General features: G+C 40.0%; 1 protein-coding gene across 5 annotated transcripts in view; it reads left to right on the top strand.

Annotated features, from left to right (window-relative positions):
* The window catches only part of KCNQ5 (potassium voltage-gated channel subfamily Q member 5), a 661517-nt gene that overhangs the window by 528778 nt on the left and 114953 nt on the right, over positions 1-17786 (top strand). For all 5 annotated transcript variants that reach the window (XM_044291364.1, XM_044291365.1, XM_044291367.1 and 2 more), the window contains exons 6-7: positions 8727-8837; positions 12125-12220. In XM_044291364.1, coding sequence (XP_044147299.1) covers positions 8727-8837; positions 12125-12220 — 207 coding nt within the window. The remainder of the gene's footprint in view (positions 1-8726; positions 8838-12124; positions 12221-17786) is intronic.

The raw sequence follows: 17786 nt of genomic DNA on the forward strand, positions 1-17786 counted from the left end.
CTCAATGACGTGCAGCAGAACCTTGAGAGCAGAGGAATATCTACCTCAGAGCTAGCTGAAATCCACCACAGATGGGCTGTTTTTTGTGTCCGCATTGCTGCTAGCTAGCATCACATTGGGTCTTTGACTGCTTTAGACTTTGCTAAGGCTGAAAGCCACTGGTAAAACCACAGAGAAAGTCAGTTTACACCTTGGGGGAGATTTATCAAAACTGGTATAAAGGAAAACTGGCTTAGTTGCCCATAGCGACCAATCAGATTTCACCTTTAATTTCTCGGAGCTCCTTTGGAAAATGAAAGGTGGAATCTGATTGGTTTCTTTGGGCAACTAAGCCAGTTTTCCTTTACACCAGTTTGATAAATCTCCCCCAAATTGTGTGGATGAGATTTCTGAAATTGCTCGTGCTATAAATGCTGTAGCATTTTAGAAAATGATCACATATTAATTGAACCAAACCATTGTACAACGGTCTTTATTCAATAGTCAGATTTATGAAAGTGTCTAAAACAAAATAAACTGTCTTTGTTGCCCACAGCAACCAATTACAATTAAATTTTCATTTTTCAAGAGCACTATAAGAATTGAAAGCTGTGCTGTGATTGGTTGCTAAGGGCAAGGACAACAGTTTATGTGTATAATAATTTGATATGTTAATGTAGAAGCACTGGCCCGTGTGTAACCATAAAACCAAATGGCTACTTTTAGATATGCATGAACTATAGTAATGGCAGTGTCTGCTAGTATATTTACAGAATGGACGTTCATGAAGATACTTGGAGTGAGTAAGCTATTCTTAAAAAAGACCAGACTGCCGAGAAAAAATTGTTTGAAAGGAATAAACAAGTACACTCGTGCTTTCCATATGAAGTAATCAGATAAAACTGTAGTTTTCACAATTATACATTTTAGTACATCTTAAGACAACTGGCTGAATGCTCATTATTGAAAATCAATGTCTGGCAAGTAGAGCTGTGTTAAGCCTTCAACCTTACACCATTGTTGTTGTTTCCTACTTACTAATAGGAATAGTTGTTAAAGGGTTTTTTCAGGATTATTTTTAACCCGAGGATAGGTCATCAGTATCTCATCGGGGCAATCCGACTGCCAATCAGCTGTTTTGAGAAGTGATCGTCGCTCCTGTGATTGCTGCTGCCTTCTTGCGGCTTACCAAGCACAGCACCATACACTGTACACTGCTCCTAAGCCACGGACTCATGAACATGTTGTCACTCGGTCTAGGAAAAGTAGAGAGCGCTGCCGCCTTCTCAAACAGCTGATCAGCGGCAGACTACCACTAATCAGATACCGATGAGCTATCTAGAGTATAGACCATGAGTATAAAAATCTCAGAAAACCCCTTTAAGTGTGAAAAGTTTTTTTTTTATAGAATTACCAGTCATACTGATTGTACTACAACTGTGATGTACTACAACTAACTGTATTTTGTGCTTGTGTGTGTGTATATATATATATATATATATATATATATATATATATATATGAATCTGTACATGTGGTTGGATTGGCAATGACAGACTAAAAGTCAAAATCAGGTTTCTTTTTGTCTAAAACATATACTTGTCAGTAATAGTTATACCTTCCAGACACTGACACTGAATGAGTGTCTCAATCCTGTATAGTAATGAGCCTAGCAGTTACACCAGGGTTGCCTCGGGCTAGGGGGAAGTGTAGTACTGGCGTAGAGATGTTATGACAAGTCCCCCTATCAATCTACCATTCCATAAAAAATCCAGCCCATATTCAATACATATCAGATGTTGAAATTGAGACATGAAAAATATTAACTCATTTAGAACTTGATGGCAGCAACGCATCTCAAATAAATTGGGATGGGGCAACAAAAGACTGGAAAAGTAAGTGGTACTAATAAAAAAATAAAAAAACAGCTGGGGGAACAATTTTATACTACAGTTACATAACTGAGAAGAAAAAGAGCATGTTTGTGTCACAATGGGGAGTGGGAAAACCCCCCACTGTACGATGACTGAGGCATAAGGAACGCAACTAGGCCTGAACACAAGAATAAGGGAACAGGTCACCTCCTAATGCAAAGCCCTATACCTTGCCCTAACTCCTCACCGTATGAGCACCTGGATGGTAGGACAGCTCATACCCTGGATACCTAAGGCCCTGAGTCGCCATGAGAATCCCTCACAAAGGAGCTGAGGAGAGGTGCCCTGTTCTTCCAGGACACGGAAGAACAGGAGTCTCAAAAGGCCTATAAGCAGGGAAAGGAAAAGACAATATGCAGCAAGAGAATAGGCAGGTAAGAAAACAAGACAACACGCTTACCTGCCGCTGCCACCACGACTGGAACCCGTGAATACGTACTGCAGCCCTAACACCAAACAGGACACCGTACCAGCAACTCACACAGGTATCCAGCACAGCAGACTCCGCCAGGACCCCCATGCCTTAAGGTGCATGGCAGCCCCAGGTGGCACTGCATACAGGCTAGGAAGTCTGGCAACCATGCTGGAAGAAATCACCAAACATACCAGACAAGAAACACCAAGCTAAACATTACAACACACTAAATCATAACCCCACACCAAACATACAACACATGTAAGGGAGGGAAGACATCGCTGGAGACCTCGATGTCCCACTAGGAGGCCCTCACTCTGCGAGATGGAACATGCAGACCAGGAGCATAACTCCAACACACACCATGGCTGGAGTACCACTGACTCCTGGCCTGTAGCCACAAGTAAGATGAAGCACCTAGTGACCACGCCCAACAAGGTGGTTAACCCCTCCAGCACCGGACAGAGGAGAATGCAACTGACAGAGGAAGTGCACACACCAGCATAAAAAGCTACACGTTGCCGCAGGCAACAACATGCAAGGCAACCATGTCACGGCACACACCACAAAGGCCGTGACACTGCCCCCGCATGCTGAAACAGAAACACGTTGCCACAGGCAACAGCAAGCGTGGCATAAGTGTCACAGCGCACACCAAAGGCTGTGACAGTTTGAGAGGCAAAGTCTCTCGGAAGCAAAGATGGGCAATCTGCAAAAAAATATATCTAAAAATTATGGAGCAATTTCAGAAAAAATGTTCTTAATGTATAATTGCAAAGACTTTAAAGATTCCGCAATCTACAGTACATAATATCATCAAAATATTCAGAGAGTATGGAGAAATCCATGATCGCAAGGGACAAGGCTGATTGTCAGTATTGAATGTTCATGATTTACAGGCCCTCAGGCAGAACTGCATTAAAAACAGGCATGATTCTCTACTGGAAATTACTGCATGAGCTCATGAAAACTTCCAGAAATCAATATTTGTGAACAAAGTTTGCCATACAATCCACAAATGCAAGGTAAAGCTGTATCATGCAAAGAAGCCATATGTCCTGTCCTGTGATAAGATGAATCAAAATGTGAAAAAAAAAATCTAAACCACGGATGCAGTGTTTTGTAGGCTCAAAAGGAGAGGGGCCACCCAGCTTGTTAGCACACAGTCAAAAGTCTGCATTTCTGATGGTATGGGGTTTCATTAGGCCCTATGGCATGAGCAATTTATACATCTGGAAAGGCACTATCAATTTTGAATAACATATACTCCCATCCAGACAAAGTCTCTTTCAGGGAAGGCCTTGCATATTTCAGTAAGACAATGTTAAGCCGCATACTGTATCCATTACAACAGCATGATTTCACATAAGAGGAGTCGGGGTTCTGAACTAGGCTGCCTGCAGTCCAGACTTTTCACTAATAGAAAACATTTATCGCATTACAAAATGAAAAATCAGGCAAAGACCTAGGACTGTTGAGCAGCTAGAATCCTACATCAGACAGGACTGGGACAACATTCTTCTCCCCACACTCCAGCAACTGGTCTCCTCACTTCTCGGACATTCATAAACTGTTGTTAAAAGAAGAGGGGATGCTACACAATTGTAAACATGGCCCTGTCCCAACTTTGACTTTGAGATGCGTTTTGTGCCATCAAATTTTAAATGAGTTATTTTTTTTCATGAAATGGTAAAATATCTTACTTTCAACATATACAATATGGGCCTATGAGCTTGCATTGTTTTTAATTACATTTTACACAGCATCCCAACTTTTTGGGAATTGGGGTTTGTTCGGATTCACTCTGGTAGTTAGGACTAGCGGATGTAGTATAGAGGCAAAGTACACAGTTCTTGACTCAAACAGCGGTGTTTATTCACACATTGGTGTAAAACAAAATGCAAATAAGGTGTATCACAAAACACAGGTGGCTTGGTGTTTGTTCACACACAAGGAAAGTCCATAAACAATAAAAGCCACCTTTTCTCCTGAGTGTTAATTCACACCCTGTTAGCAGTTCAGCCTCATCAAGTCCATAGGCGGTCTGTCCGCCTTTAGAGGGGCCTGAGTCCTCCAGCCCGACTCACCTCAAATCTCAGCACAGCCCTCAGTTCACAGCACACAGACTCCTGAGCTCCACTGTCAGAGGGAGGTAAATCCACACCTGGCAGTGCTGGCTGGGTTTTATGCCTAGCAAAACATGCCCTGGAACATAGGGAGTAGTCACCCACCCAGCACTATGACTACTCCCAGCAAGAGCCGTCCCAGATCAGCTATGACAGCCATGCTAAATCTCAAGGTGTCAATTAGCAATTGCTGCTGCTGACACATAAAATATCGGCTCTTACTTCACTGAGGCCAAGAACCTCGGTGACACATACCTTCCATCCAGGATGATTCCAGGTACCTTCTTATAGGTTGTGTTTACATATATATGTGCATGTGTGTGTTATAGCATAATTGATAAGCATTTTATGCATCCACTGAAAGGCATTCACCTTTTTAACAAATTGTGGCTCTTCCCTCCCTGCTGGAACTGCTCCCTTCCATTTGGTTCCAGATTTTTTGGTCTACTGCTGTATTTACAGCACTTGTGGAAGTTTCGCACAGACAGGTGTTACGTGTGCAACTGCAGCCAATGACTGACAGCAGCGGTGGTGTGTTCCCCAAACGTTATGCGACCTAGTGACTCCCATGTATACAGGAAGTTTATAAGCACAGCGAGTGCAGTGATAGACCAAAAGAGCTGGAACGCCTTTAAGGCTGCCTGTACATGATGCCCAGCAGCAGGATCCACATGTGGATCACTGCACAATTACAGGCCGAATCTGTGCCTGAGTATGCTTTGTGTTTCAAACAGCATATCCAGGCATGGCAAATACAAGTGCGCCCCAGCAATTAGCACTGATCCACATGCATCACATATGGGCAACCAAAAATGTATTTGTTTTTATGGGCTCATTAAAGGGGTTATTCTATTAGAGATATTGGTGTCTGATCAGTGGGATTCTGACCACTGTTATCTAGATGATAACTACAAAAATAGAAAGTGCCATGCAGGGTTTCCTCTGGGTACTCCGGTTTGCTGCCACACTCCTAAAAATATACAAATAGGCAGATTGGCTTCGTATGAAATTAACCCTAGTGTATTCTCTGTATATCATCAGTATCTGATCGGTGGGAGTCCGACACCCAGGACTCCTGCTGTTCAAGAAGGCATTGGCACTAACAGTAGCACCACTGTCTTCTCTCAGCTTTTCCTAATCCAGTGATTTCACGTTCATCGATCACATGGCCTAGGCGCAGCTCATCCCCACTGAAGTGAATGGGGCTGAGCTGCGATACCAAGCACAGCCAATATATAATGTATGGGGCTGTGCTGGTAAGCACGGAGAAGACCACAACGCTCACAGCAGCACCAGTGCCTTCTCAAACTTCTCAACAGCAGGGATCTCTGGTGTTGGACCCCCACAGATTAGATACCAACCCAGCAGGCAAGAGTTGAGAATTGAATAAGAAAATTAAAGTGGCTCTCCAGTTTTGGGTCTGGATATAGGTGTACTGTTATCAGACTGCCCCACAGTCTGTAAGTGTAAAGTATTATTTCAAAAATATTAAAAGGCACTTAAACATCAGGAACCGAAAACAGATATTTATTGTATCAGAATATAAATAAATAAGTCAATATAAGCAAAAATATCCACACATTAAAATATTATATAAAATAAGAAATAAAATAAAAATATATGTTTTCCTGTCTAAGGTCTCATGCACAGGACCGTTCCGTTTTTTGCTGTCCGCAAACCGCGGATCCGCACAAAAACGGAAGCCGCCCGTGTGCAAAAACTGCGGCTCGGATACGGACAAAAACAACGATCATGTGCATGAGGCCTAACTCAGTGAAAGCAGCAGGCTGCTGATGGCACATAGAACTATAACTGGGGAAGACAGGGACACATCCTGATCAGTATATATAAAGTAGTTGAATCCAAAGAAAAGGAGCTCAATATGATCTTAATGCGTCTAATTCATCCGAAAATCATAAGAATCTCGTTAAAAAACCTCCTTTTTATATCCAGAAGAAAATCAATGCACATTCTAAGTGTGATTGTAAACACTGTGAAAAAAACATGTTAATTCATCATGCTTCCATTTCATTTTCTAATTAATGTCCATGATTATATCCAATCAGTAATAACTTCATCCAAATTTGTATGCAATTTGATTTATGAATCAGTACTCATAGTGGATAGCTGTATTATTCATAATACAGATGGTAATATGACTAGTCCGATTTCATTTATAAATCAATGCACATGATTATCAACATAAAAAGTCTCATTTCATTCATAAATCGATATACATGATTATCAGCATAAAAAGATAACTTGATCCGGAGGTTATTGATCAATAGTCATAATTCATGATATTTATATATATTCCTTAATAGATATGGGTGCTGGTATAGTTAATTACTTGAACATTTGTTATCGCTATTCTTTAGATATTTATACAGATTATGTGCCCTTCTTTGTTGCAATGGGTTACATTTTACCACATTGTTGGCATCTCTGGAGTTGGTCTTCTGTTCGAGCAGTGTTCCACTCCTAGACCGAACCTCCTACTTCCCCGTGTCACAGCCGGTGCGTCCCACGTGATCAGACTTTTTACTTGATCTCCGATGCTGCGTGCTATTACTTGGTATGCTTCGGATGTTTGTATCAAGGATTCAGATGTTGCACTGCTGTATCCAGTTGTGACTGTACCGGGGGTCTCTCTTGATTACTGTAGTCGTACTGTACGCATTTTGGAGCAACAAGCTCCTTCTTCAGTGGCTGTCACAGTCAATGCAATCTAATCAACTGTATTTTCCATCAATGGTTCATGGTGAGAAATTAATATCATTAGAAGAACGATCTGCACTTTATTATTTCTTTATTAATTCTTGTAATTCTTGGCTCACAAGCCTTCTTTTGCATGAGAACGCTGAGCTGGATTCTATGCCATACCCTACAACATTTCAGGGGTTTTGCAGCGTTCCTGTGCAAAAGCAGGCTTGTGAGCCAAGAATTACAAGAATTAATAAATTGCGCTTCTAATTAATAGATTGCACTTCTAATGAGTGAGTACTATTCATTTCTCACCATGAAGCATTCATGTGACCACAGAATAAAGGTAAAATAAATACATTACAATATTATAGCTAACAAAACAAAATTGTTCCCTTAGTCCGAGCCCTAGGGATACTAATACTCAAAAAATAAATGGTCACATGACCAAACAAATCCCACTAGGGGCCCACTCCTTATATTTAATATTTTAAAACTTAACTTTTACGGTAATTTAGACTCACTTAAATCAAAAAAATAAGAGATACTAAAACAGAAAAGAAAACAGTTAAAATTATCAGCCGGTCATTGGGAGAACCGCTATTCATTGTCCAACTTTGTGTATCTCAAAGGGGGAACAGTGTTTATAACGTGGGGCTGTGTGTGTGATGACAGGAGCTATCTTCATAAATGATTATTTTAAAGGATGTTAAGGCAAACTGGAAAACTCCTTTAAACAAGCAGGCTTCCCTTCCTATTGATCCCGTGATCTAATAAGCTGTGTAGTCGGCAGTGTTTGCGCGCGAGACTGGGCGTCCCACGTGGTTCTATGTTGATGTGCTCAGATGCTCAATAGCGTACATGGGCCGGTATGGATAGGTAGCTGATGAAGAAGTCAGAATGAGACTTCGAAACGCATTTGGTGAAACTTATTGTTGTACCCGCATACTTCTACACCAGGATGAACTTTGATTGATCTAGTATTGGGAAGTGCTTCTCTCAATTCGAGCTACCTATCCATACCGGCCCAGGTACGCTATTGAGCATCTGAGCACATCAATATAGAACCACGTGGGACGCCCAGCCTCACACGCATACACTGCTGACTACACACCAGCGGTTAGTATAAGTACCCGCATTGGCTTGCGCTTGCGCTTCAGCAGCATCCGAGCATCTCACTACAGAGCCACGTGGGACGCCATCACCTGTATGAATGTAGCAGTGGATGTGTTCAAGGACAAAAAGCACACCATCTATCAGAATCTACCATTACAGGAAAATCAAGCATCTGTAGGAAGAAACGTTGTTCTTTTTGCACACTAATAATCGGTTATAGTAATGTGATTCATACATCTATTCTATTCCGAGTATACAAAGGGAACCACAATTATGTCTGAATTAGGATTAAAGATTAAAATTTAAGGGTTTTTTCAAACCCGCATTTCACAATAAATTACATCACACTGCAGAATCAAAGCTTTGTAAATGCATAGAATTTTAGATATAATGCTATATTATGTTTGCATTCTCCAGATACTCTTAATCTATACTTGTTCATGTCTATTGCAGATCACATTGACCACCATTGGCTATGGTGACAAAACTCCTCATACATGGCTTGGAAGACTACTTTCAGCTGGTTTTGCTCTGCTTGGTATTTCTTTCTTTGCATTACCTGCAGTAAGTATTAAACAGAAAACTGACATTACTGATACACAGTGCTAGTGATCATATGTGTCATAAAAATAGAGAGCCTAATTTATATAATTTTTTGAAATTCACGAACACTGTGCTTGCGACTTTTTTTTTTTTCCACCGACTTCACCCATTTCCTGAAAAGGGGGCGTGACCAGGGCCAGCGGGGCCCACCACATTTACAGTATCTTCTTCTACTGGCGTACAAGAAGAAAGACGTCTATAACAGCCAGAGACTAGCGTAGATACCAGTTTAGGTGCACAGGACTGATGGTGTTGTGCAGCATCTAGCCGCGCACAGGATTATCATAGGCTGGCGTATGTTGCCAGTTTACTATAAATCAGGCCCACAGTGTTTACTATACCATCATAAGATACCAAAGTAAGGCTCCTCAAGATGTTTGACCTTGAATAGTCAATAATCTGGTCTCGGAGAGTACTATTTCTCCTTGTGGAAAGCACCAGAGCTGGCATAGGATCTTATAGGCCACACGATTCTCCCTGGGAAAAGGATATGCAGAATAGCTGACTTAGAAGAAAAAGATAGCTGTCTCTGTAGACCCACCTAGTGGAATTAACTACCCTACAGTCAAGTACCAACCCTTTAAACAAGTCTTGCAACAAGTGAAAGCACATTAACAGTACAGAGCAACGTACTTAGTTGGCTAGTTGAGATGCCTTTCATGTAGGTCTCAAGATATTACTGTGTCTCCTTGTGGAGAGCACCAGAGATGGTCTAGAGCAGGGATGCACAACCTTTTCTGGCTGGGGGCCACACTGTCAGACTGAAAGAATCCCAGGGACCAAAAATTAAAGTTAAAAGGGTATTACCACCGGAAATACTGTATTTATGGCATACTGTACATATAGTATATACTTTAAATGTCTTGTTACACCTCCAGGATTCCCATCTAATGGGAGAATATATGAAAAGTGCATGCTGAACAGCCACAAGACATAGACATACATGTCGACCACCAGGTGGTTGGGGGCCGCACAGAATGATATTGAGGGCTGCATATGGCAGAATATGCAGATTAGATGACACTACAGAAATCTGCATATCCATAATAATATGGAAATAAGTAACTCTATGATCATTTCTTCTTTATTACAACACTTCATGAATTCTAACGGACCTGTCACCATTCCTGACATGTCTGTTTTAGTAAATAATTATTTTCCCTTTGGAATGACCATTCTGGGATATTTATTTGTATGTCTCTATGTTATACCTCCACTATTATTCCTACGACGTTTCTGAGTAAATGTACAACTGGATGTTACCAGTTGGGGATATGTCCCAACACAGTCTGAGACTGTTGAGTCAGTACTACCATTGTCAGACTGTGGAGGGACACACTCCCAACTGGTAACACTCAATTGTATCTTTGTTCATAAACTATCTATCAATATTAGAGTGATTGCACAATATAGTGTTATGTGAAGAGATATTTCAGAATAGTTATTACATGTAACAGGTCCTCTTCTTTAAGTAAATAAGACCAAGGTATTCAGAATACGATAGAATAGTATAATATTCCTTTACAGGTTATAAAAATATTCTTAGTTTTTTACTCTCTTCACAAAAATACTATGTATGTTTTCAAAAAATAACAATTGTTTTCTAATCAAAGAAGTAAATACATATCTTTGAGCTAGCCTGTGAGTTCTTGCTTACGTAAGTCTTTGTCCACCAGAGACCTGCAATATTGAATATATTTTCTTTCTACAGTAAATCAATGTTTTTATTTAATGGGGTGCCCAGATAGAACTTAAAAGCACAACTTTACAGTTTATTTAGCTTAGTTGAGACCAATTAGATAGAGAATTTAAGTTAGAGTTTGTACAACAGTTAAACTGGGAATAGTCAGCCAGTGAATTAGGATGATGCTAAATGTAATTTTACATGGCAATGGATTTTTTTGACTTCCCACAGAATGAGTGGGTGGTTTCTGGCATTTAACTTCTTAATATAAATATGTTTTTTTACGCATAGTCTCTAATGGTAAGTTCCTTTATAAGTTTGGCATACAATACTTCAGATTTATAATATGCCAGACTCAATATCAAATGGGCATCTCACTGTAGTCTCATTCAAGGTAGTCTTTTTTATTTAGCATAGTTGAATTATTTTAGTGAAAGAGAGAATCACAGCTTACCTCTGAACAAGATGGACAGCACAGATGTGCAGAGGCTAAACCAAGTATATAACCAACATAAAACGTCCAGCTCACCCAGTCCATAAAATTAGGACCCATATTGGACCTTCTGGGTAATAAAAATACAGTGCATAGAAACAACCAACGCGTTTTGGATCTGTGATCCTTCTTTATGGCATTAAAGGGGTTGTGCAGGGGTTTTATATTAGTGTTCTATCCTCGAGCCAGGTCATTAGTACCTGATTGGTGGGAGTATGACACCCAGCACCCCTGCCAATCAACTATTTGAAGAGGAGGCGGCACTCCATGCAAGCACTGCTTCCTGTTGATTGCACTGCCCATCATCTTGCAGCAGCATAGTGTAATTTAAAGTACTCACTTCATTCAAGTGAATGGAGCGAGTGTTTGTAATTACACTGCCTTCCGAGATGATGGGAACTCTAATGAATAGGAAGCAGCACTTTGGACCTCTGCGATCAGATATTGATGACCTACTGAGGGCACAAGGTACACAAGATCAAGTTCCAGCACTGGGTCGATTCTTGGTTGTGTCGTCTTAAGAACGCCTCAGTTCGAAACATGTTAACGGGTGGTGGTGGGAGGTGATGTCTGTAACATGTAAACATGTGATTTGAAAAATAAAGACGATGCAACCAAGAATCGACCCAGTGCTGGAACTTGTTCTTGTGTACCTATACATGGAGAACTTGCCTCGGTTTGTCCCGTGCATGGAGGGTATTGGGTAAGCTGGAATTTATTTTATGTATTTAGACTACTGATGGCACAACTCAATTCTTGACCTGGCAATTTTGTGAGGATTAAAGAGGTTGCACCACAATAATACATTAAATGATTGTTTTCAGAACATCCACCTGAGATGTTCAGTGCCGATGGGCACACATGCCCAGTAGCACAGCCCTGCCACCTAGATCTTGTATATGGGTTACAGAGTGATTCCTGCTATTGTGCAATCCAGACAATAAGAAGTGGCTTCTTCTCTGCTTGTCAAAGAAGAAGTCATTCTTGAACAATATAATGGCAATCCCCTGACAAGCAGAGAAGAAACCATTATATTGTGCTGATTCTAAATGATCATTTTGAACCTTTCAGGGAATTCTCGGTTCAGGATTTGCCTTAAAAGTTCAGGAACAGCATCGACAGAAGCACTTTGAAAAAAGGAGAAATCCTGCAGCTAGTTTAATTCAGGTGAGAGATCAGAATTCTCTTAAATAATCAATACTTGTGTGTGTGTATAGCTATAAATATAGATATGTAAATTCTTTCAGTACTTCATTTTACATGTTCTTCATAAATAAATAAATGAAAGAATGAACTTAAAACATAATTTACATATGAAACAACATACAAATGAAATGAAGCATTGCAAAGATATTAAAGGAAATGTGTCACCAAAAGTTTTATCTGCTTGTTACAATCAGATAGCGGCACATAACCTTTTTTCTAATCGGATTTTATTTTCTGATTGTAGATTTTTAAAATTCTATTTCCTGAACCTAATTATGGTGGCGGTTCTTAACAGTAAAAAAAAATTGCTTTATGGCAGCCCCATGGGCCATAGACACAATGTTCAGGAGGGGATCATGTTGACTTACCGTACATGGGAAAGTTTTCTAGGAATGCTGTGTGATCTGTGCAGAGGTCATTGTGCAAGGAAAAAACAGAAGTCGTATCTACACACAGAGGTGATATCTCCTTATCATTACAGGCAGGATTAGATTGAGTTAACTGCAGTACGGTGATCTGCATAAACCAAGAAATTGCACCAATTATTAGACATAATGGCCAGTGCGAAAATTGCAGGATCTTATCTTTTTTGTTTAAATATATGGAATACATGGAAAATTAAAAACATCATAAAAAATTCTTTAAAAATATGTTAAACATAAAAAAGTGATTTATACAGCAGGTCATTTTTCTGATGACACATTCCCTTTAAGGTCATATAACATATAGTATATAGTAAATTAATTTTCACTGGCCTTGAAACGTTTTCTAGTGCTTTGATACATCCATTTCAATCTGCCAATCTACATAGTTGGAATATACAGCAAAAAATGTAGGTTTAAAAACTTACCACAATGTTGATGGATGTCGATGTCCTTCAATCTATCTACCGATGACTACATGTAAATTACCTTTACATATTTTTCTCAAAGAGTTTATCCCACATATTTAAAACCCCTTTTTTTTTTTTTTTTTACTTATCTGCTTATATGGAGGATTTTCTTCCCTTTTTGTGGGTGGGCAAGAAATCACACTAGAGAATCAAGCACCTGCATCTCCCAGGATGCATTGCAATTAGTTCTGGTCAACCCATTCCTGACCTACATATAAAATAGTCCCTCACATATAGCTCAGCGATATATATGGTATATAATGCCACCATAATTCCCTTCTTCACTCTTATATAGCTATATACTATGTATTCTATGAATTTAGAAGTAGGGATGAAGGAATGAAAGGCATCTGGACCACTTTACCTGCTTCTCTATGATATCACTGCACTAGCACTGAGGGGTAGGTAGCAAGGAAGCTACTGAGCATGTTTGTCCACCACTGAATGAAGGAGAAGGTAGACTAGGATAAACAGCAGTGGGGGGCGCCACCAGAAAAGAATATGTAATGTACTTACCGTAACTTAATACAAGATTTGTATATTTCAATAATACTTCATTTGAATTGCCCTATTCATTGCATAGTATTACTGTTACTGGGTTAACGCCTTTAAGGGGGAACACAGGCTTTGGTAAGTGAGTGTACTCCAGTAATGGTGGATATAATGGCTGTAACTTGGACCACACTGACACTTACACTGTACTTACCTACCATTTTATCCACTTATTTATTAAATACTAAAATACAGAAAGGATAAAGGGTAAAAAATCCGTAGTTCACTGTGCCACTTTCTCTGTAAGATAGTTTTGCTGAAGCACCAGAATCTCTAAGATTCATTGACATCTTTAAAGTTTATTGAGTTGATTGAGTTGAAATAATAAAAAGCTTTTAAGGATTTCAAATGATATGCCTGTAATGTTCATTAAATGTGTAAAAGATGATGTCAACTGATTTTATTCTTCTTTACTAATGTGTCCAAAAGAGAAGTCATAATTTACAAGAAGCCTGGTCCTATATTAGTTTCATGGGTTGTGAAAAAAAATGCACACAGTCAGCTCATTTACATAAGAAAAAGTCATTTTAGTTCAAATCAGTATTTTGCTTATCTGGGAACATACGGTGTGAAAATCATGGGAGTTCTTTAGCCTGATAACTGAGAAGCCTGTGATCATCAGACCAATCTTTCTTACAGGCTTAATTCATGAGGTTTTTGGTGCAGTACTTTTTTTTTTTTTCTTGTACCTAAAGATAAAATGAAGACATAAACATAGAGTGGAGACATATATGTTTTCCTTTAAGGTATATTCACATGTGGCAGATTTGTTGCAAACATTTCTGCAACTTTCCCATTCATTTGAATAGGGCTTGCAGAAATCCATGCACATGCTGCAGCATCAAACCCATTCACATGTATGGAACAGATTTTCAGTTGCACAGATTTTTGAAGAAAACCATTATGTGAAAATATTCATTTATACTTCTGGTTTAATTGGGTCCTCACTTGGCTTTGGTTAAAAAATAGGCATCAAAAACGCCATGTGTGAAACCAGCCTTAAAGGGGTTGTCCATGGTTTATCTTTTATTGTTAAATCCCCTCCCTTTTCCCTTTTTGCGGGACCTTTGAAGGGAACAATGCTTACCTGCTCCCCACCAATTGGCTCTGGCTCTGTTGGACCCGGGCTATCTTCACTGCGCTTCTGGTCCGACATATAAACTTCCTGCACAGACGGGGTCTCATGCACCACAGCAGCCATGTGACCCAGAACACCAAACAGAAAATAACTTTTATTGCTTAATTTCTACAAAGTTGTAAGGCATGAACTGAGCATATTTACCAGATCTCAGATTTGCTATGCATTAAAGTATATTTACTATAATTGGCTTTCAGATGATTTGACATAGTAAATCCAAAGTTCTTTATTATTCAAACAGCTGTTGTTAGATTCTGCAGATATACAGAGCTCACCCACAGCTTTATTTGATCTATTTATAATTTTGTAATTTTTTTTATTTTTTTATGTAGTCAGTGAATTCATAACCATGTTACACTAAATAAGAAAATATTACATATACAGTTAATTCCAGAGTTAAAAAATCTAGCAGTTTCCAGAGTCGTATTCCAGATTTCTTCGACCTGGTCACAGTTTCAGTTTGCTGCCCAAGTATTGTATCTAAATAATGTCCCCAAGGTAGATTGACTTGTTGACACTTTCCCTGGCACCCAGGGACATGCCTCCTCCCCACCCTTCATTATGCCCTGGTAATTCCTTAATGAATAGTGGATAGTAGAATCTGACCTATATAGTTGTGTAGCAGTAATGACTTTGTACCTTTGTGTGGACTTTTACAATTTGATAGGCTTGCCTTACAGTGCTGTCAGCAGACTACAGACTGCCATTGTGTCTGTTGCAGGAACCATAAGGAATTTTACATAAAACTGCAGTTTCACATTTTATTACTGAACACTTTGACATCTTAAAGTAGAATTCCCAATAATAAAATTACTGCCTAAGTTTAAGTGTGGAGGACAGCACTGTTGGATTAACAGTTTTATATGCCGTGGTCAGTAGTGACCATGGCATCTAGGGGGTTAAAGAGGTTTTCTGTTTTTAACTAATAATGACCTATCCTCAGGACAGGTTATCAGATCGGTGGTGGTCAGACTCCTGGCATCCCTGCCGATCAGCTGTTTAAGATTAGGCAGAACTCATAGAGCGCTGCCTTCTCTGCTCTGTTTGTCTGCTCGCCGCAGCAACTGCAGTGGTGAGCAGTGTAATTACAAGTATGGCGTCCCCATTCACTTCTATGGGATGGCTCTGTCTGTTCAAGTGAATACTACAGAGCTGTTCCATAGAAGTGAATGGGGACGCCATAGTTGCAATTGCTGTGGCGAGCAGGTTAACAGAGCAGAGAAGGCAGCGTTCATACCAGCGCTGCCTCCTCATCAAACAGCTGATCGTCGGGGCTTCTGGGAGTTGGACCACCGCCGATCTGATATTGATGACCTTTCCTGAAGATACGTCATCGATAGTAAAAAGTGGACAACATCTTTAAAATGCATACACCACCACACCTTCCCAAAAAGGAAAATAATAAAAGTTAAAGGGGTTTTCCAAGACTTTTCTATCCTCTATTGAAGTGAGTGGGGCTGAGCTGTGATACCAAGCACAGCCGCTATCAAATGGACATCGCTTTGATTGTTGAGCTCAGAGAAGACCATGGCACTCTCTGGAGTGACAGTGCCTTCTCAAGGAGCTGATCATAGGGATCCCAGGTGTCAGACCCCCACCGATCAGGTATCCTTAGGATAGGTCATCAATAGAAAAGTCTTGGAAAACCCTTTTAATGAATAATTTACATCTATCCCCAAATGGCTTTATTAGTAAATATGACTCATCATGCCCACCTATGCAAGAAGTACCATAGATGGAAATATTATAAAAGGTTATGTCTCGTGAATGAAATGTTTTTCTATTAAATAAATGTACAAAAGTGAAAAAAAAAAAGGGATTCTGTCACCTCGTTTCAGGTTATAGAGATACGGACATGCACGGCTAGATCGCCGCTAGCATGTCTGCAATATATCGGTCCTTAAAAAATGATTTTAGAGATATGTAAATGAGCCTTGTAAGGTGCCCAAGGGGCTGAACTAACCTTCTTGGTGCCCAGCCACGCCCCCTGTGAAGGAGCCCTTTCGTCACAGTTAGATTGCCATAATCTCGCGATGCGCGAGCTCGCTCATGCGCAATGCCGGTATAGTGTTCCTTCCATGTGCTGGCATCAGCCTCTGGGAACGAACTGCACATGCACAAGCTCGCGCATCGCGAGATTACGGCAATTTAACTGTGACAAAAGGAGGAGATTTGGAGGACGCAGGCGGTGCTGGGCTCCTTCACAGGGGGGCGTGGCTGGGCACCAAGAAGGTTAGTACAGCCCCTCGGGCACCTTACAAGGCTCATTTACATATCTCTAAAATCATTTTTTAAACAAAATAAAAGGACACAACCCTATAGGACAGGTATATTGCGGACATGCTAGCGGCGATCTAGCCGTGCATGTCTGCATCTCTATAACCGAAAATGAGGTGACAGGATCCCTTTAAGCATATGTAGCCTGGTGCTTCACAGCATAGTTGGTTTGGATTCTACATTTTTCCACTTTACAATAACAGCAGCTATTGTTGACCAGGGCCACTGTAGCAGGGTAGAAATTTGATGACCTGGTTGGACATGTAGCTTAATGTGACAGTATCACATTGCATGTCATTGTGCTTTTCTATTCAACACATTCTGCTACTAATGTTTTACCTATGGAAAATTTAAGGTCATATGTTTGACTTGATGCACCTTGCATTGGTTGTGGTTGCATTGATCCATCAAAAAGAATTGCCTACATATATTTGGTCATTAGGTAGTTTTAGTTATCAGATATATTTCAACCAATCTGATTTATTTGATTAAATCGATAGCAACATATACAGTAGTTAGACTGGACACTGACACATGTAAATCTTACACTCTCAACTTTTATTAAAAAACTATCTCTTTAAACAACTATAGTGAAGTGACCATTTTAAGAGCTAATCCTGCCAATGCCCAGATGACATATGGCGAGAAGACGCTTGCATGACATTCTT

This window comes from Bufo gargarizans, chromosome 4 (genome assembly GCF_014858855.1).
Source record: "Bufo gargarizans isolate SCDJY-AF-19 chromosome 4, ASM1485885v1, whole genome shotgun sequence".
Taxonomy (NCBI): domain Eukaryota; kingdom Metazoa; phylum Chordata; class Amphibia; order Anura; family Bufonidae; genus Bufo; species Bufo gargarizans.